The sequence below is a fragment of the Typopeltis vanoorti genome, chromosome 1, assembly GCF_054136105.1.
Source record: "Typopeltis vanoorti isolate ZY-2024b chromosome 1, IOZ_Tvanoo_1.0, whole genome shotgun sequence".
Taxonomy (NCBI): Eukaryota; Metazoa; Arthropoda; class Arachnida; order Uropygi; family Thelyphonidae; genus Typopeltis; species Typopeltis vanoorti.
Genome location: NC_143549.1, coordinates 59,167,035 through 59,190,046, shown reverse-complemented (window position 1 = coordinate 59,190,046; position 23,012 = coordinate 59,167,035). Strand labels below are relative to the sequence as shown.

General features: G+C 35.5%; 1 protein-coding gene across 1 annotated transcript in view; it reads right to left on the bottom strand.

Annotated features, from left to right (window-relative positions):
* Positions 1-23,012, bottom strand: part of LOC150110021 (ankyrin repeat and FYVE domain-containing protein 1) — a 532,825-nt gene that overhangs the window by 256,193 nt on the left and 253,620 nt on the right. The window contains 1 exon segment of the mRNA XM_090395273.1: positions 11,756-12,008. Within this exon segment, the coding sequence (XP_090251399.1) occupies positions 11,756-12,008 (253 nt within the window).

Below are 23,012 nucleotides of genomic sequence, written 5' to 3'. Positions count from 1 at the left end.
AGAGAAAGCAACTGACACAATGAAAAAGGAAACATTGGTCCTTGTCAACATCATCATCAAATTCCTTCCATGTACCCTCAAGGGGTGTACAGGATATGAAAGTACTACATGAAAAAATTACATCATTACTAACTTCCTATCTACAATTTTCCTCCAAATCAGTCTGTTACTTGTCAAGACTCCAACATTATCAGATTTTATATTCCTATCGTCTAAGGCACTTTGTAACGTATCAATCCACCTATATCTTGGTCTTCCCCTGGGTCGTTTTCCTGCAAACCTGGCAGAGAACACTTGTTTTGCTAATCTTTCCTCTCCCATTCTATTTAAGTGACCATACCACCTGAGATTAGCTCTGCTAACGCATTCCTGGATGCTGACAATGTCAAGTTCTTTCCTAATATCCTCATTTTTAATATGATATTGCCATTGATGCCATCTGTTCACGCCTCTAATCTTTCTCAGGACTCTCATATCTGTGGTCTCTAGTCTTTGGTCAAGTGTTTTACTTCTGACCCAGCTCTCAGATCCATAAGTTAAAACTGGTTTGAACACTGTCTTGTATACAGCTAATTTAGTGTTCTGACTAATTTCTCTCTTATTCCATATGAATTTATTCAATTGACTTCCCACCATACCAGCTTTGCTGATTCTGTTGTCTATTTCTATATTTAATTTACCATCTTCAGTAAAAATCGTGCCTAAGTAGCTGAAATGTTATACTTGTTCCACAGGTTCTCCATTCACAACACAGTTGATATTTTCAATAATTCTGCCTATTTTCATTGTCTTTGTGTTTTTATTGCTGACCTTCATACCATACCTATTACAACAGCTATTCAATTTAGTCAGAGAATCTTGCAGACTTGTTGCGGATTTATTTAGAAGTATAACATCATCTGCATAAAGCAAAGAGCTGACATTAACATCTCCAATTTTGATATCAGGTTTAATACCACTTTCCTTCATAATGTGATCCATATAGATAACAGAGGGGATAACGTACATCCTTGTCTCACACCAGATTTAACATTAAACCATCTTCCTGTACTTCCTTCAATTCTAACTGCTGACTTACAACTCAAATAAAGACTAAATATTGCTTGATATAATGCCCCATCGACACCATATAACTGCAGCGTATTGAATAGCTTTGGCACCTTGTCATATGCCTTTTCCAGATCGACAAAACTTAAATATAGATCTTTGTTATATTCACATGCTTTCTCGACTATCTGTCGTAAAGTGAAGATTTGATCCTGACAGCCTCTATTTGGCCTGAATCTAGCTTGTTCTTCACCAAGCTTTTCTTCCACAATTCTTCTCAACCATTTCAAAAGTATACTTGCATAGATCTTGCCAGGAACACTCAGTAGGGAAATACCTCTGTAATTCTCACATTCGGTTTTATTTCCATTTTTATATATGGGTACTATGAGAGCTCTACTCAAATCATCGGGAATTCGTCCCTCTGTCCAGGCTTTCTGAACTATGCAGCGCAGCCACTGTAAGACTTTTATACCACCATACTTCAGCATTTCTGGTCGAATATCATCCACTCCTGCTGCCTTTCCACATTTCAAGCCTTTGATGGCTTTTTCTACTTCAAGTATGGATATGTATTCCTGACTGCATGCCTGGTCAGTGTTTTTTTTTTTTTTATCACTGTGCTGTCATCACTGCTTGTTTCATTTAGCAGTTTTTCAAAGTAATTACTCCATATTTCAAGGATATCTTTTTCTCCTGTTTTCATGTCACCTTTATCATCTCTAACTCCTTTTACAGCACTCTTTCCTCCATTCCTAAGCTTCTTCAACAACTTCCAGAATATTTTGCCACCTTCTTGATATTTATTTTCTATATTCTTGCCAAAGTCCTCCCATGACTTTTGTTTAGCTAGTTTTACACACTGTTTAGCTTTCTTACAGTTGTCTCTGCATTCTGTAAGAGTAAAAGCTGACTTATTTGCCAGGAACTTTTGATATCCTTTTTTCTTTTCCTTCACTGCCTCTTTAACTTCCTGTTCCACCAGGGAATTCTCATTTTTTTATCCTTGCACATAACCTCACCACATGCCTCTCTGGCAGAATCAATCAATGTTTTCTTCAGAGTTTGCCACTGAATCTCCAAGATTTGATTCCTGTTCTCAAACTCTTTCATTTTCTTTTCAATAATCTTTCTGTATTTTAGTCTACAGTTCACATCTGAGAGCTACTCAACTTTTATTCGCTTTTAAACTTTCTTACATGTTATTCTTTTCAATATGAAATTCAATTTTATCCTGCTCAAGACTAAATAGTGATCGCTTCCAATTTCAAATCCTCTGTACACTCTGGTGTCCTGCACCAGGGAGAAAACATCACTATCAACAATAATATAGTCAATTTAAAATTTTTCTTATTCCTAGCCTCTTCTCTCCATGTGAATTTGTGCACATTTTTATGTTGGAACATGGTGTTAGTAATAACCAGTCCATGTCCTGAGCAGAAATCCAACAGATATTTGCCATTATTATTAGCTTTGCTCTTTTCTCCAAATTTTCCCAAAATATTTTTGTATGTCTCACAATCATTTCCTACTCTGCTATTTAGATCCCCAAAAAGGACCAACTTTTCCTTTTTCATTGTGTCAGTTGCTTTTTCTAAAGCCTCAAAAAATTCCTCCACTTCTACCTTAGTAGAACCTTCTGTGGGACCATAGGCACAAATAAGTCTCATTGTCCAGTTCCCCATTCTCATATTTGCCCACATTACTCTACTTGAGACTGATTGCCATTCAAGAAGATTAGCCTCGTATTTTGTGTTGAATACTATGGCTACTCCTTCTTTTCCATGATTGTCATTGCCTGAATATAACTTTTTTTGTATTTATTGCTCAGAAAGATCTCACCAGTTTTGGTCCTTTTTGTTTCAGTCACCCCTATTATATCAATCTGGTACTTATCTAATTCCTCAGCTAGCTCAATTTCTTTGCCATTCAGGCTTCTTACGTTGATAGTACCGATCTTTAACTCTGGTGATGTTGAGTTGAGGTTTGTTTTCAGATTGGTCCTTGTTGGGGATCTAAATAGCAGAGTAGGAAATGATTGTCACACATACAAAAAAATTTGGGGAAAATTTGGAGAAAAGAGCAAAGCTAATAATATTGGCAAATACCTGTTGGATTTCTACTCAGGACATGGACTGGTTATTACTAACACCATGTTCCAACATAAAAATGTGCACAAATTCACATGAAGAGAATAGGCACGGAATAAGAAAAGCCTTATTGACTGTTATTGTTGATAGTGATATTTTCTCCCTGGTGCAGAGTGTAGATTTGAAATTGGAAGTGATCATCATTTAGTCTTGAGCAGGATAAAACTGAAATTCATATTGAAAAGAAGAACATGTAAGAAAGTTTTAAAGAGAATAAAAGTTGAGCAGCTCTCAGATATGAATTGTAGACTCAAATGCACAAAAATTATTCAAGAGAAAATGAATGAGTTTGAGAACAGGAACCAAACCTTGGAGATTCAGTGGCAAGCCTTGAAGAATACCCTGATTGATTCAGCCAGAGAGGCATGTGATGAGGTTGTTTGCAAAGATAGAAAAATCAGAACTCCATGGTGGACACAGGAAGTTAAAGAGGCAATGAAGAAAAAGAAGAAAACATATCAAAAGTTCCCTGCAAACAAGTTAGCTTGTGCTCTTAGAGAATACAGAGACCAATGTAAGAAAGCTAAACTCAGTGTAAAACTAGCTAAACAAAAGTCATGGGAAGACTTTGGTAAGAACATGGAAAATAAATATCAAGAAGGTGGCAAAATTTTCTGAAGATTGTTTATCCTTGAAGTATGGAGTATTTACTTCAAAAAAATTGCTAAATGAAACTAGCAGTGATGACAGCACAGTGGTAAAAAAAAAACACTGACCAGGCATGCAGTCAGGAATATATATATCCATACTTGAAGTAGAAAAAGCCACCAAAAACCTGAAAAGGCAGCAGGAGTAGACGATATTCAACCAGAAATGCTCAGAATGGAGGTATAAAAGTTTTCCGGTGGATGCGCTGCATAGTTCAGAAGGCCTAGATGAATTCCAAATGATTGAAGTAGAGCTCTCATAGTACCCACATATAAAAAGGGAAATAAAACTGAATGTGAGAATCACAGAGGTATTTCTCTACTGAGTGTTACTGTAAGATATTATTATTATTATTCCTGATAGTTCCAAGGAGTAAGAAGACTCATCGCGGGAGGACACCTACAACTGTCTCAACCACTACACTGAACCTCTACTACAAATTATCTCCATCTACCACCCACCTCGCCCACTACACCTAGTATTTTTTGTCTGTAAATTGCGTGTGTTCTGAAGGGCCGATTTGCCTGTATGCGGGATGAAAAACCAGAGTTTCCGGGAGAAAAAACCCTGCTACCTCCGTATGAGATCGGCTAACTCACCTTCGATTGAAATCGTCCAGATAAAGATTCCTCCCGTCGCAACGAGAATCAAACATAGACCTATTCCAATCGAAGGGCGCAATGTACCGTCGTTTTTCCAATTGCGCTACGGAGGCGCTGATATGCAAGTATACTTGAGAAATGGTTGAGAAGAATTGTGGAAGAGAAGCAGAGAAGCTTGGTGAAGAACAAAATGGATTCAGGGCAAATAGAGGCCGTCAGGATCAGATTTTCACTTTACAAGAGATAGTTGAGAAATCATGGGAATATAACAAAGATCTGTATCTAAGTTTAGATCTGGAAAAGGCATATGACAAGGTTCCAAGAGAGAAGCTATTCAAAACACTAGAGTTATAGGGTGTCAATGGGGCATTATATCAAGCAATACTTGGTCTTTATTTGAGTTGTAAAGTCAGTGGTTAGAATTGAAGTACAGGATGGTGGTTTAATGTTAAGTCTGGTGTCAGACAAGGATGTACATTATCCCCCTCTGTTATTTATTATCTATATGGATCACATTATGAAGGAAAGTGGTATTAAACATGATATCAAAATTGGAGATGTTAGTGTCAGCTCTTTGCTTTATGAGGACAATGTTATACTTCTAAATAAATCCACTACAAGTTTGCAAGATTCCCTGACCAAAGTGAATAACTGTGGTAATAGATATGGTATGAAGGTCAGCATTAAAAAGACAAAGACAATGAAAATAGGCAGAAACATTGAAAATATCAACTGCATTGTGAATGGAGAACCTATAGAACAAGTAAAACATTTCAGCTACTTTATCACAATTTTTAGTGAAGATGGTAAATTAAATATGGGAATAGACAACAGAATCAACAAGCTGTTGATTCTGTTCTTTGTTGTTATATGGTAGGAAGTCAATTGAATAAATGTACATGGAATAAGAGAGAAATTATCCAAAACACTAAATTAGCTGTATACAAGACAGTGTTCAAGCCAGTTTTAACTTATGGATCTGAGAGCTGGGCCAGAAGTAACACACTTGACGAAAGACTAGAGACCGCAGATATGAGAGTCCTGAGAAAGATTAGGGCACGAAAAGATGCCATCAATGGCAATATCATATTAAAAAAGAGGATATTAGGAAAGAACTTGACATTGTCAGCATCCAGGAATTCATTAGCAGAGCTAATCTCAGGTAGTATAGTCACTTAAACAGAATGGGTGAGGAAAGATTAGCAAAACAAGTTTTCTCTGCCAGCCTGGCAGAGAACACTGAGAAAAAGACCCAGAGGAAGACCAAGATATAGGTGGAATGATATAGTAAAAAGTACTTTAGAAGATAGAAATATCAGATCTGATAATGTTGGAGTCTTGACAGGTAACAGATTGACTTGGAGGAAAATTGTAAATAGGAAGTTAGTGATGATGTAATTTTTCATGTAGTACTATCATATCCTGTACACCCCTTGAGGGTATATATATCAGGAATTTGATGATGATGATAATAATAATAATTATTATTATAACCAACCTCTGTAATCCACGTTCTCTCAAACGCTCTTCATAACCAACACCGCTGAGTCCTGATATCACTTTTGTTATTCATCTTTGGACCCACATCACAACGATTGGGTCCAAATCATCAGCAACGTATTGCTTCTATGATATCACATTACTGTGACTGCACATCTGGCTTGATACCTTTTTCAACACATGTTGAAAATGTGCAGTCTTTTCAACATATGTGATGTGCCCTCGGAATTTCAGTCCACTGTCCACCATCATTCCAAGAACCCGAATCTCATCCACTCCCTGAAATACAAGCTCCACCAATATAGTATATATAGCCTTATATATCTGTATCCCAAATTGTAACATCTTGCATTTATTAAGATTAAAACTCTAACCCCACTCATTTGTCCAAGTTAAGTCTATTTAAATCTTCCTGTAGAGAATTAACATCAGCATTACTCCTGATAATTCTACCAAACTTTGCATCATTGGCAAACATTTGAAGATCTCCACTCAATCCACATGAAATATCATTAACAAATAAGTTAAATAGTAGGGGAACGAAAAGTAGAACCCTGAGGCATTCAACTGTTCACCTTTCTTTTCTGAGACACAGCTCCATCATACACAACTTGCTGGTATCGTTCAGAGAACCAATCTCTAATCCATCTAATCAATATACTACCTATGCCTATCCTCTGCAGCTTTTACACCAACTGATCATGTGGTAATCTATCAAATGCTTTTGCAAAGTCCAAGAATACCCTGTATGTGATTCTCCCTTATCCAACACTTTGATCCCCTTATCATAAAACATAAGCAGATTGCTAAAATAAGACATACCCTTCACAAACTCATGCTGCCATCATAGAGATTCTTATGTTCAATCTAATCCTGAATTCTATATTTAACTAATTTTTCCAACACTCTGATCACAACTGCAGATATACAGACCAGTCTATAACTGGAAACTTCTGATCTTGAACCATGCCTGTGGAGAGGTATTATTTTGCCTTCTTCCCACACCTTAGGAACTTAACCCACTGCAAGACTCATTCAATAATCAGGAAAAGGGCATAGCTCACGCTTTTGCACATTCTTTAAAAATATGTGGTGATATGTCAAATTTTCCCCGCCTTATTAACATCTAACCCGAGCAACACCTGATACACCTCTGATTCCTTCACCTTTAATTCTCCTAATTCTTGTCTCCCTTCTACATGTTGCACAGCATCATACACACCACTATGATATACACTGGTGAAGTGTTCATTAAATAATTCCACTATATCATTTGTTACAGTTACTTTGCTACAATAGCTATCTACCAGCATCAACCTGCCATAATTACTTTTCCTCTAGCTTGCCACATAACAGAAAAATTCCCTTGGTTTAACTTTGAATTGACTAGCCAATCTCCATTCATATTCTACTTTTTCTTTTTTAACCATGCCTGTCACTTTTCTGGCCTGCACTTTATATTCTTCATGCATGTTCACTGCAAATTGTCTTGTATCTCTTCCATAACAACTTCTTTCGTAACACTGCTTGCGTGATTTCACCATCCATCTACCTCCTACTCTGTTGTAATAGGTTTCACGGTAATAATAAGAACACAGATGGTTAAGAAAATAACTATTTATTAACTTAAAAGCTTATATTTTGCTGGTATTATATCCAGCATCTTCAGAGCACACAACACAAAGTTTGTTACAAAGGCAAGACAACCACAATCTAGTGTAACAGTGGGGCTAGTAAAAGTGATTGCAGCATGCAACACAAGACTAAGGCCCTAATAGGTGCCATCTAGGTTAAAAAAAAAAAAAAAAATCAAAGTTTTGAAAGAGTAGTCCAAATGATAGTCTTAAAAAGTTTGAAAAGTATAAATTAAAAAATAAAAGTAACAAATATTAATTTGGTCTTAGGATGACTGTCTCCCAAATCTTTGGTATATTTATACAGCGATACTTGTTAAGGTTTGGAGTACGTTTGAAGGCTTCTGTTGATTCCAGGAATAACCTTTCTGACTTGTAGAAGCTTCTGTGCATTACTTTTGTTTCTTTCCAATTGATCCTGTGTGCAGGGGTATCCAAAGCATGGTCTGCCAGACCCGACTTACCACAGCGAAAGTGTCGGATATATTTTTTGTGTTCACTGAGGCGGATGTCCACATTTCTTCCTGTCTGTCCGTAGTAGGCTTGATGGCAAGGATAGGGCACTTCATAGACACCTGGATGTGATAAAGGAGTGCATTTGTCCTTAGGTGAATGGATGAGAGTTGCTAATTTTATATAAGGTTTAAATACTGTGCATAGTTGGTGTTTGTTAAGCACCCTAGATATCTTTTCAGATGTGCCTTTAATGTATGGGATGGTAATGGTTTTGTTGTAGTCTTCTATGGTAGATGGAGGGGATTTATGGGTAGCATTTAGTATGTTATCTATTTTATGGGGATTATAACCATTGATTAAGAAGTTTTGACGTAGGTGAGAAAGTTCAGCAGTGAGAGCAATGTCATTGGAACAGATTGCTCTAGCTCTATGAGTTAGTGTTTTTAAGATACCATATTGTGGAGAAGGGTGATGGTGTGATTGTTTGTGTAAGTATCTCCCTCTATGTGTGGGTTTTCTGTAAACCGAAAATGATAAGGAACCTTCTTGAAGACGTGTGATCAATGTGTCCAAGAAGGGCAGGCAGTCATTGGCTTCTAGTTCCATTGTAAAGTGGATTTTAGGGTGCTGGCTATTTAGATGCACTAAAAATGTATTCAATGTGTCTGGGCCATGTGGCCAAGTGTTTCAATCAGTGGTACATTAGTGAATAATGAAAAATGAATCTGACAAAGGAAACGCCACTGTAGTAATGGATACAAACAAAAAATTCACTAATGTAACACAACTTACTAAATTCACAATTTCCCCCAGATATATTCCAGCTATTTAAATTCACACTACAGGCAGGTTATTTTACATGGAAAGGGAAAATATACAAACAATTAGATGGGACAGCTATGGGTCACACCTCCCCCCCCCCAGGCAACTTCTACATAGAACATCTGGAAAAATTAGCTATCAACACAGCCACTCTCAAAGCTAGTCTCTGGCTATACCATGTTGACGATGTGTTTGCTATTTGGCCACATGGCCCAGACACATTGAATACATTTTTAGTGCATCTAAATAGCCAGCACCCTAAAATCCACTTTACAATGGAACTAGAAGCCAATGACTGCCTGCCCTTCTTGGACACATTGATCACACGTCTTCAAGAAGGTTCCTTATCATTTTCGGTTTACAGAAAACCCACACATAGAGGGAGATACTTACACAAACAATCACACCATCACCCTTCTCCACAATATGGTATCTTAAAAACACTAACTCATAGAGCTAGAGCAATCTGTTCCAATGACATTGCTCTCACTGCTGAACTTTCTCACCTACGTCAAAACTTCTTAATCAATGGTTATAATCCCCATAAAATAGATGACATACTAAATGCTACCCATAAATCCCCTCCATCTACCATAGAAGACTACAACAAAACCATTACCATCCCATACATTAAAGGCACATCTGAAAAGATATCTAGGGTGCTTAACAAACACCAACTATGCACAGTATTTAAACCTTATATAAAATTAGCAACTCTCATCCATTCACCTAAGGACAAATGCACTCCTTTATCACATCCAGGTGTCTATGAAGTGCCCTATCCTTGCCATCAAGCCTACTACGGACAGACAGGAAGAAATGTGGACATCCGCCTCAGTGAACACAAAAAATATATCTGACACTTTCGCTATGGTAAGTCGGGTCTGGAAGACCATGCTCTGGATACCCCTGCACACAGGATCAATTGGAAAGAAACAAAAGTAATGCACAGAAGCTTCTACAAGTCAGAAAGGTTATTCCTGGAATCAACAGAAGCCTTCAAACATACTCCAAACCTTAACAAGTATCGCTGTATAAATATACCGAAGATTTGGGAGACAGTCATCCTAAGACCAAATTAATATTTGTTACTTTTATTTTTTAATTTATACTTTTCAAACTTTTTAAGACTATCATTTGGACTACTCTTTCAAAACTTTGATTTTTTTTTTTTACCTAGATGGCGCCATATTAGGACTTTAGTCTTGTGTTGCACGCTGCAATCACTTTTACTAGCCCCACTGTTACACCGGATTGTGGTTGTCTTGCCTTTGTAATAAACTTTGTGTTGTGTGCTCTGAAGATGCTGGATATAATACCAGCGAAATATTAGCTTTAAGTTAATAAATAGTTATTTTCTTAACCATCTTTGTTCTTATTATTACCATGAAATCTATTACAACATGTCTGACGAACACATAAGCCTATCCACGCGTACCTCCTACTCTATTTATTCACTTAACTTTTGGTATGCAGTTATGCATTCCTTGTGTTAGATACTGTCTTATCATTTCCCATGCACTGTCAACATCTTTTCTACACAATTCATCAACCCTATTAATATTGATGCTAGTTGACTACAGAATTTCTGATAATCACCCACCTTATAGTTCCACATACAGATCTTCTTGATAACTTTTTCCTGTTTGACTACCTTCCAACAAACCAATACCTCATGATCACTTTCACCAGCAGGTGGCAGTGTTGATACCTCACTCATAACCGCATCCTGTGAGGATATCACCAAATCTAACACAGATAAACCTCATGTTGCTTCCATCACATGCTGCTTTAGATAATTACCCACAGAAACTCAACAAATTTGCTCTCCTTGTTGCTATACACTATCTCTTCTTTCCAAACCACATTAATATAATTAAAATCTTCCATAAGGATCATTTTCCTTTTACTTTCCCAACTAATTTGTCTAAACATTTTACAATTAATACTCTTCACATTCCCTGGCCTATAACAATATCCTATTAGATATACTATTCTATTGATCTCAACTTCACACCAACATCACCAAACATCACATGTACTACTATTTTCCCCTTTGACTCTTGAAGGACAATTCCTCTGGTATCATTAACAATATTTCCCCTTTTCTTTTGATCTTCCTCTCCTTTCAAAAAATTCTATATTCTACCGTTTCAAGTCCTGATAGTATATCACCGTCAATCAACCAAGTTTCACATGCACGGGCACGTGCACACACACACACACACACACACACACACACACAAAAAAAAAAGTGGAATAAATAAGTGTTTTTAAGTCTAAAGTGTGTCCAACAAGGTTAGACAAATATACCTATAGAAGGTACCCCCTTATAGGACTTCAGGCTTAAAAACAGCAGTTATTTCTTTCACCTAGAGTTTCTTGTGTGCATCTGTATGCGCTCATTACAGTTTTAATACTGTCTTACTGAAGACTAAAATTTTCAAATCTACTAAATTTAATTCTTTTTAGTTTTTGTCTTTAATTTCTACAAATAAGACAGTTCACATACCCATTTTGAAACACACCTATTCTCATGAAAATTCATTATAGAAAACTAGTCACTATAACCAACTATTCCTGTAGTCCCTACAAGTTCTCAATAGTGAGAGTCAATGCACATGTGTACACATAAACATAAAATACATTCTAACTATAGCTGAAGTGTAAAAGTGAATTATCAGTAGTACGTACCAAGATTGATTCAATATGGGCTGCTCTTCTGTATATCCTTTCATGGTATAATTAATATGGAATTTAATTATATTTTATTATCTTCTTATCTTCATCTTTCCCCCTTATGAAGTAACAAATATAACTAAAAGCACAAAGCAAAATAACTTTAGCATTATATGCATTAAACACATACCAATAAACTTAGAAAAGAAATGCATACCGTATCAGTAAGTCAGATCCATTATCCAAGAGAAAAAGTGCTCCTTTAGTATTCTGATTGATGATGGCTTGATGGAGAAGTGTCAAACCTTCCACATTTGTTACATTTATGCTGGCTCCACCTGCCAGTAGCTGCTGGGCAACAGTGGTGAGACCCATCTCCAAAGCCAAACTCAAAGGAGTATGGTCACGTGAATTTTTGATATTAAAGTTTGGAACAATTATGGAAGGCTCCTTGGAATGTTGTGCAAACACTATTTAAAAAAAAAAAAATAATATTTAAAAAATAATAATAATGCATTGATATATATATATATGTTACCGCTAAAGTGCAGAAATCAGTTATTCTGCAGATTATCTAGGGTGATCCGTTACCGTGCAGAAAATTGTTTCATTTCTCAAATTACCTAGGTAATCTGCAAATTACGTAGATAATCTGCACATTACCTACTAGGCACTCGTTAAAGTGAAAATAAGATCTTTGCTGGAACAACAGCAATTAAAAAACTATAATACAAAAAATCAAGCGGTTTAAAATATTATTACAATTAACGAAATGAATTTGCAAAACATAAAATTATGTTTACTTATTAGTGCAATCTAAAGATTGGTGACACTTTGAATTACATAGCAATTGGTTTTTGCGACAAGCACACCTATTTGTGGTACATTTAGATTTACAGTCACATTTTCTGAAACCCTGCCCAGTACCAAGGGATTGTTTAATTGCTGTTTGACGTAAAGATATTTCTACAGCAGGGACATCTTCTTTTGATGACAAGACCAAACTAAAAGTGGAGGGAGAGGGGGGGGGGGGGAAGGAGAGATACAAACGTTTGAACTTTAACGATACGGAAGCCGTTAATGTGCACATTACCTAAGTAAAATGCAGAAAACTTTTGATTCTGCATGTTAACAGAGAAAATCAGTTAATCTGCAGATTAGCTAGGTAATGTGCACATTAACGAGCTTTCGAGCTTTAGCGGTAACATATATATATTAGATTAATATAATATTGTTATTTACAAAACCAACAGTTTCCAATTACAGAATGCCTTTTAAAGCATTTTGAAGTCCACTAAAGCAACTGAATGGGTAAAGTCTAGTGCACATTGGTTTCTTATACAAGGTTTATTTTTTGGCCAAGTAGTTTGTATCTTTCTTGAACTACCATAAATATGCATGGACTTGTTACAGATGATATCAAGCTCTGTTAGATTTAATATGAGATACTATTATTTGTTGAAGTGCTATTCTGAACAGTTATAATCCTTTCACATAGGATTAAATGGAAGCAAACCAATGTGATATGCAGAAGTCATTATGAATTTGAGAGATCATTTTTATGATCATTTTTACTTGGTATGACTGCCTTAGTCTGCTAAAAATTTGAGAGACAGTCATCATAACACTAATTTCAACCTTAACTATAAAAATTTCTATATGACCTTAGGGAGTACAAATTAAGACTTTATCTGGTCAGTTCTGAGAAAGACCAGGGGACTGTTACGTTGTTTTTTGAATATTTTTATCTCTTATTGTCCTCCTTGTGCCTACCGAGATCTGGCTTCTAAAATGATCTTCTGGGGCCGTTTCTCTCTTCGAGCTCTGATGAAATTTATTTGTTTACACTGCACCAGTTAGAACTCTAGGATAGAAATTCTTATCCGAAGAAACTTTCCCAGAATTCAAGTAATACCTTATATAGATTAAGTAGTTAGGTAGACTGAGTTTTCAGCATACAGTCATGGCCTTGACAATCTTAAATTCCCCTTTTTCCCTCTAAACATAGGTTCGATATTTTCGTGAGTGGTAAAATTCAATCTCTTACTCAGACAAACTTAGGTATACATGGGAAAACATTATTTATCTAAGAACATTACAATTTAAACAACACATATAATCAAGCAAATCAAGGTTAATACTAAATACAAGTAAAGCAGGGTAATAATAATCAAACAGACAGGCTATTCAAACACACTCATGAGAATCTCATGTTCATCTATATCACAAACATGGATGTCGGTATTAAACTAGATTACTGCTACTAACGACCCATACCCATTAAACTTGGTCTAGACAACTTATTAACGTAGACTACCAGTCCAATTTGATTAACATAACACAGGAAATTGTCTTAAAAATCTCTCTCTCTCTTCTAAACTCTGTCCATTCTACACCTTCACCACCAATAGATAACACATAAAAGGGAAGATTTGTACATTACCACCTTGTTAGATGATTTCTCGATCTTTCCGCCTGTTCTTTGTTATAGATTGTCCCTCTGTACGATGGATTGCCACCACATGGGAGTTGCATGCTCATCTCGAATTAGCCACTTGTTTCTTCTGGGCTTAATGTCGTCGTTTCTAACACGATTTACCTTCAAAGGAATCCTTTGCTGCTTTCTCATCTCGTCACGAGATGGGAACGAGAGACGAGATGAGAAAAACCAGTCATCTCATGCTATATTTTCTTCGATTTGCGTCGCTCAGTGACGGGAAACACACTACCGCTTTGCCGTCTCCATACATCTTGTTGGATATCAGGCATACTAATCCACTTGGGAACTTCAAGCAGGAGACCCACGGGGAGGGCACACGCGACCGGGGAACACAACAGGAACCAAAAGAAAAACGTAAAAAGAAACAAAGTCCCTCTCAATGATGTGAATTCGTTTTAAACCCTATTATAGCGCCCTCTTTCCGCACTCCAAACTTGTCTACGACGCTCTCCCATTTGTTATCACCGAGTGATGTCACCTCCGTGTTGTACGCGCATCACTCTTTTCGGGGAACGCGAATTTCTTGCGCCTTCCACAAATGCCTACTCATCGCTCGTTACATCATCTTTGGGTCAAACTGCAACCTTTGAACTTTTGTTCGCAAGATGATACATGACTTTATACATGCCATAGTTTAACATTGACATTTTTTTGACAAATTAAGATTCCATCTATTTTAGACAATAACCTTAAACATATTACAATTTAATATTTATTTCCTCCTTCGATTTCATTTTAATTTAAGATTCAACCTCTTCTTTTATATTTTAATTCGTTTTTATGCAAAGTTAATATCTGCATCTTCACATATTATGTCTGCTTTGCCAAGAATATAAGTGTGCTTTTGCTTGATATTGTTCTCTTGTTAAATCTTGAATGGAGCAGTTCTATTCTTGACAGTCATCATCATTCAAGATCTAACAGCACCAAACAGATGGCATCAATGGCAGTATTGAATTAAAAATGAGGATATTAGGAAAGAACTTGACATTGTAAGCATTCAGGAATATTAACATAGTTAATCTCACTGGTGTGATAGCTTATTAAACAGAATAGGATAGAGAAAATTAGCAAAACAATTATTCTTTGCCAAGATTAAAAAAAAAAAAGAGGAAGACCAAAATCCAAGTGGAATGATGCAGTACAAAATGCTTTAGAAACACAAAAATACAGGATTGGATAATACTGGAGTCTTGTAAGATAACTGATCAATTTGGAGGAAAATTATCAATAGGAAATCAGTAATGATTTAACTTTTTCATTTAGTACTATCATAATATTCTGTACACGCCCAAAGATACGTGTCAGGAATTTAATGATGTATTGAAACAAAATTCTTTCTCTCAGGGTTATACAGTGGTTAGCATTCATTGTGTAGAAATTATGGACACAAAAAAATTTTAATCCTCTATTTGAGGTCATCATCAAAAATACATATGAACCAAACACAAGCTACTTCACAATACATGTAAGTTATAGTATAACTGTTCTGAGGGTCTTGCAGAATTTTAGAATTGCTATTCCATCATTCTTTTTGAGTGGGATAAAGAATCAGCATCTCACAAGTTTCTTTGCATTTTCCTTCAAACCAAGTTTAAATGTGGAAGGGACACAGTGTCTCTCCAATTAGTTCTGTGAAGGATTTTGAGTAGATGATTGGAAAGCCCTATTTTACCACAATAAAGGAATTTAATGTGTTGCTTCTGCTCTCTGGATTATTCTTTTCCAGGATGACAGGAAAAAGACCCAGAGAAAAAACAAGTTCTACATGGAATGATATAGTACAAAATTTCTATAGCCTTAGAAATACAGAAATATAAGATCTGATAATACTGGAGTCTTGAAAGATAACTGATTAATCACTATAAATTTCTATTATGTACCCTCAAGGGGTATACAGGATAATTATGATAGTACTACATGAAAATGTTACCATTACTAATTTCCCATCAACAATTTTCCTCCAAATTGATCTGTTATCTGTCAATATTCCGATATTATCAGATCTTATGATTCTGTCTCTTAAGGTATTTTTTACTATATCAGTCCACCTGCATCTTAGTCCTACTCAGAGTCTTCTTCCTGCAAAATGACAAAAAATACTTGTTTTGCTAATCTTTACGCTCCCATTCTGTTTAAGTGACCATACCAACTGAGATTAGTTTAACACGTTCCTGATTGGTAATGGTGGTAAGTTTTCATAATATCCTCATTTTTAATGTGATACTGCCATTGATGCCATCAGTTCACCCCCTTAATCTTTCTCAGAACTCCCATATCTAGTTTTCCAAGTCTTTCATCAAGTGTTTTATTTCAACCCCAGCTCTCAGATACATAAGTAAAAATTTATTTGAATACTTTTGTATACGGTGTTCTTGTTTTTTGTCCAATATAAATTTATTCAGCTAATTTCTTACAATATCATCTTTATTAATTCTGTTTTCTATTTCCATATTTAATTTTACCATGTTCACTAAAATTTGTTCCTAAATAGCTGAAATGTTTTACTTCTATAGGTTTACAATTTAGTATACAGTTGATGTTTTCAATGTTTCTGTCCATTTTCATTCTTTTTTTTTTTTTTTTTTCGAAACTGATTATCATCAAATTCCTGACATGTATCCTCAAGGGGGGTGTACAGGATATTATGATAGTACTGCATGAAAAACTTACAACATCCGTAAGTTCCTATCAACAATTTTTCTCTAAATCAATCTGTTATCTGTCAAGACTACAACATTATCACATCTTGCATTTCTGCCTTCTAAGGCACTTTTCACTATATCAATCCACCTACATCCTGGTCTTCTCTGGGTTTTTACTAACCTTTCCTCTCCCATTATGTTTACGTGACCATACCACCTGAAATTAGCTCTGCTAACACATTCCTGGATGCTGGTAATGTCAAGTTCTTTCCTAATATTTGTTTTTAATATGATATTGCCATTGATGCCATCTGTTCATGCCCCTAATCTTTCTCAGCCCTCTCATATCTGTGGTCTCTAGTCTTTGGTCAAGTGTTTTATTTCTACCCCAGCTCTCAGATCCATAAGTTAAACTTGGTTTAACACTATCTTGTATACAGCTAATTTAGTGTTTTGAATAATTTCTCTCTCATTTCATATAAATTTATTCAGTTGACTTCCTACCATACTAGATTACTACCATACTCTGTTGATTATGTTGTCTATTTCCATATTTAATTTACCATCTTCACTAAAAATTGTGCCTAGGTAGCAGAAATTTTTTACTTGTTCTATAGGTAATCCATTCACAATGTAGCTAATACTTTCAATGCTTCTATTTTCATTGTCTTTGTCTTGTTATTGCTGATTTTTATACTAAATTTATAACAACAGTTATTCAATTTAGTCAGAGAATCTTGCAGACTTGTACTGGGTTTATTTAAAACTATAACATCATCTGCATAAAGCAAAGAGCCGAGATTAACATTCCAATTTTGATATCAGGTTTAATACCACTTTCCTTCATAATGTGATCCATATAGATAATGAATAACAGAGAGGATAATGTACATCCTTGTCTCACATCATATTTAACATGAAATCTTCATCCTGTACTTCTTTCAATTCTAACTGCTGATTTACGACTCAAATAAAGACTAAGTGTTACTTGATATAATATCCCATTGACACCATGTAGTGTTTTGAATAGCTCTTCTCTTGTCACCTTGTGATATGCCTTTTGCATGTCTACAAAACTTAAATACAGATTTTTGTTATATTCCCACTATTTCTCATCTATTTTAAGTGAAAATCTGTTTCTGATTGCCTCTATTTGGCCTGAATCCAGCTTGTTCTTCACCAAGCTTCTCTTCCACAATCCTTCTCAACCGTTTCTCAAGTATAATTGCATAAATCTTATCAGGAACACTCAGTAAGGAAATACCTCTGTAATTCTCACATTGTTTTCTTTCCCCTTTTTATATATGGGTACTATGAGAGCTTTACTCCAATCAACTGGAATTCGTCCCTCTGTTCAGGCCTTCTGAACTATGCAGTGCAGTCACTGCAAGACTTTTACACCTCCACACTTCAGCATTTCCGGTTGAATATCATCTACTCCTTCTGCTGTTCCACATTTCAGGCTTTTGATGACTTTTTCTACTTCAAGTATGGATATGAATTCCTGATTGCATGCTTGTTGACTGTTTTTTTTTTTTACCACTGTGCTCACTGCTTGTTTCATTTCGCAATTTTTCAAAGTAATTATTGCATACATCAAAAATATCTTTTTCTCTAATTTTCATGTCACCTTTGTCTTTCCTCCATTTCTGAGCTTTTTCATCCACCAGAATATTTTGCCACCCTCTTGATATTTATATTCTAACCAAAGTCTTCCCATGATTTTTTGTTTAGCGAGTTTTACACAGTGTTCAGCTTTCTTACATTTGCCTTTGTATTCTCTAAGAGCACAAGCTGATTAATTTTCCAGGAACTTTGATATGCTTTCTTTTTTTTCTTCACTGTTGTTCTTTAACTTCCTGTGTCCACCATGGGGTTCTGCTTTTTCTATCCTTGCAGAAAACCTCTTCACATGCCTCTCTGGCTGAATCAATCAATATTTTCTTCAAGACTTATCACTGAATCTCACAGATTAAGTTCTCAAACTCTTTCATTTATTTTTCTGACCCCCCCCCCCCATTTATTGCTGATTTTCACATTGCAACTCATAACGCAGTTGATATTTTCAAAATTTCTGCCTATTTTGATTGTCTTTGTCTTGTTATTGCTGATTTTCATACTAAATTTATTACGACATTTATTCAATTTAGTCAGGGAATCTTACCGAGTTGTACTGGATATTTTCAGAAGCATATCGTCGCCTGAACTATTTTCAGGACTGGGGCAACTCGTATAGAAAAGCTAATGACTTCACATCACTTTCCTTTGTATCCCATAATGCAAAGCACATATCCTTATGGACATGTATAATGGTATGCATTACTTCAACCTTAATATTACCTCTGGGTCTGACTCCCACTGATGAGAACTCAATAAAGGTCGAAACTGGTCGGGATAGTGACCCTTCCCATAATGCATAGCATTATACATGTCCATAAAGATATGTGCTTTGCATTATGGGATACAAAGCAAGTGATGTAAAGTCATTAGCTTCTTTATATGAGTTGTCCCAATTCTGAAAATAGTTCAGGCACAAACCTGTTTGCTTACACTTGGATAAAGGATTACACCAAGAACATAATTTCTTGGTACATTCAATTTATAGTATAACCAAGTGGAAAAACTTACAAATGTGCACCCTTGTCACATCCTGATTTAATATCACGCAGTGGCGTAGCTAGAGCTTTTGCCACCCAGGGAGGTTCCTGAGTTTGCTGCCCTTCTCAAGACACACCTAAAATACTACAAAAAGTCAAAAAGACACAGCATTTCTGACAATCTGAAGTTTAGTCACCGTCACCGCTGGTAAGACTGGCTGGCATTTTCGCCGTAAACTTCCAAACGCGCAGCAGTATGATAGACTTGTTTAAATCTAGACTCCAGACCAAGGGTGGGCAACTTGTGCATTTCTCACGCACCAACCGAAATTTTAGGGAACATATTATTATTTGGTGTCTTTAAGTATTGAGAAGACTTTTTCAAATAATCAAAAATCACACTAGAATGGTAAAATCAAAGAATATTGTAAGAATGATTATTGTAAAGATTGAATGAATGTAAAAATTAGCAACAGAATTTTTACTTAAAAGTCCTTCTATCCTGTTGATAGCGTGAATATTTTTTTATTTGCACTTAAGCGTAATTCTAGCAGCCATGTAAAGCCACACAATTTAAAGATGCAATTTTTAACATCAGCAAAAGACTTGGCAATAATTCCAATTTTTTTTTTTTATAGAGATCAATCAGACAAGTTTTCCCAATATATTGTAGTGCACAATCTCAATTGTTTTACTTGACTAAAGCACAACAAAATTAAAGATATAATTGTATTACTTCTTAATCCCTTACAAGTAATACATAAAAATTACAAACAGAATAAATTGTTATTTTACCTACATAATATATTAAACAGAAGTTAATCTTTACTATTTTTAGCAGAAAACATCAAATGAAAACTAGAGAAAGAAAAATAGTGGACATTTCGTTTATTTAGCATCAATGAAACTTCTGCTGCTGCATCACTAATGACAATTAATTAATATCAGGTTTATATTTTGTAGCCTTTATAAATATGCATGCACTAATAGTTTCATATGTAAGGCTACTCCTGTTACAAGACTTAACAAACTTCATCACTGAAAACATTGATTCACAAGAATATGTAGATGCAAAAATTGATATTAATGCAGTTGCATGGAAGTTTAAATATACAAACGTTTCAGGAATAGCATTCCAAGTTCTTAGTATCCCTTTTCCCACACTTCTCTGTTACTCCCACCTCTAATCGCTCCTTTTCAATATTTTCCAAATTAACTTTGAAAACAAATTTCTGCCTCCAAATTCAGCTACTTTGAAAATCAATCAACTGCATTTCAAAATCATCCATATTTATCCACGAAAACATCTGCAAGTTTATTGGGAAATGTTTTCATGTCCTGTAGTTTGAGGTTCAAGTCATTTAAATGTTGGCAAAAATCTGTAATAAACATGCATTTACAAACCCACACGATGTCATAAATTTCTTTATAAGGCATTTGTTGATTAGTCAAAAAGAGATTTATCTCATCCAGACATTCAACAAATCGTTTCTGAACAAGACCTCGACTAAACCAACAAACATGTTGTACACCGAATCCACTTCGTTCAATAGATTCTGAAATTGTCTTTTATTCAAATCTCTTCCCGTCTATTGTGATGGTGTTCCCATCACAACAGATAACACTTTTGAAATATCAATTTGCCAAATAGATAATTCATTCCTAACTGCTTCACATATTTCAACCCCACATACGCTCAGGTAGTGTTACAGGGTTAATCATCTCTTTGCATAATTCGTCATCCCTACAAAATCAAGCAAAGATTGGCAGCCTAGCTGATGATATGTCTTTGCTCTCATCAACACAAATAGAAAAGAACTTACATGAAGCCAAATCTTTTGTTAATTTCTCTGCTGTATTCCTTTCCAACTTACATGTTCCATCCTTAATTGTTTTTCTACTCAAACAGTTCTTTAATGCGCTGAATAATTTTTACCTTTTCTGAAAGACTGTCAAAAAGGAATGGAGCACATTCTAGCCATGCTTCCCTAATATACTCCAGATCACTGAGTGGTTTCCACATTGGCCAAAACCTTTTGAAACCTCAAAACTAGTAGCAACTAAGTTCGAACTAGGCCTACCTGAAATAAATTTCATCAAAGTATCAGATTTTTTTGTCTTGCTCAGGTCACGAGAAATTAATTCTCTTTATTCTTAGCTCACTTTTGTTACTTAATTTTTTATGAACAGTTTCAAAATGTCTTTTTACAGAAGAAGTATTACAAACAACTGATTTGGAACATAAACTGCATAATGCTTTATTATCTTTCTTAATCATGCCAAATTTTTCAGTCCAGTATTGTTTAAATTGTCTAATATCCTTTTAATTTTAATATCTATGTTTCTTTGCAGGTGGTTGTGACATTCTGTTCAATCTGTAAAGAGCAGGAAGCAAATAAATAATATATTATTATAATTCATTCGACTCAGTAGGAAATATTATTAAAAAGTTTTAATGACTGATACCAAGAGATAGAGAGATGACATGGTATATTTGAAAAGATACTACTAGTTTACTAGTTTTATTGAATTGATCAACATCTTCGGGTATCACAATCAAAGAAATTTATAAAAAATTACAGCGACTTAAAATTGCATTAACAGAACAAGTACAAAAGACAGTAGCGTGTTTGAAAACAAAATGCGAGTTTGGGTTCCAAATAAACGTAGACTACGTGCTGTCATGAGTGCGCCAATACTGAACAGAGGCAATGTGTGCATCAGAGAAATTGAAACTTAGGCTGTTGTTGATATGTGAAGAATCTAAGGAAATTTCTCTAGATTCGACAATCTTTTGCTTGAGCTCATCATAGCACACATGGATGTCAGAAGTTTGAGTCCAGTTCACAATGTGTTGGTGGCCTTCGTCTGAGTTAACTGAAAAGAGAACGTGGCTAGAGAGAGTGCTGGCTCTAGTCCTGTTGTAGGAGATATCTCTAGGGTGTTCTTCCAAACGTAGAAGGATGGATTTAGCAGTCTGGCCATAGTATGGCTTTCCACAATCACATAAAATCTTGTACACTCCTGGAAACTGAGTGGGGAGATGTTTCTCTTTAGGTTTACTAAATATCGAATGAAGTTTTGAGAGCGTAGTAAAGCAAGTTCTGAAGTTAAACGTCTTGAAAATTTTTGCCAGTTTTGGTGAAAGAGAGCTGATGTAAGGCAAAGAGATGAAGGCTCTGGGGGAAGAGGGATCTTCGGAAGTAGTTGAGCGACTGGGGGAAAGAAATTTGTCAATTTTATTAGGAGAGAAACCATTATTAATAAAAGTTTTTTTAAGAAAAAGGAGTTCATTTTCAATTTCTTCTTCTTGGCTCAGTGAGCTAAGGTGGAAATAATACCAAATTTTTGTGTGGGGGAGGGGGATAGTGATGGTAGGAAGCATGAAGATATCTATCAGTATGAGTAGGTTTTCTAAAAATTGAGATTTTAATACTCTCAGCACATCTGGTAAGTTTCAGGTCTAGAAAGGGGAGTCAGTCATCGGATTCCAGTTTGAAAGTAAAAGAGATTTTTTTATGACAATTTGTTAGGTGGTCTAAAAATAAATTGAGGTTGTTGACACCATCTTCCCAGATGAGGAAAATATCAATATAATGATACCAAAATTTTGGTTTAAGGAGGGAAAGGAGTTAATAGCTTTTTCTTCAAAATCGTTGAGAATATATCTGCGAGAATCGGAGAGAGTGGGCTACCTATTGCCAGACCTGAATTTTGTAAGTGGATCTTATT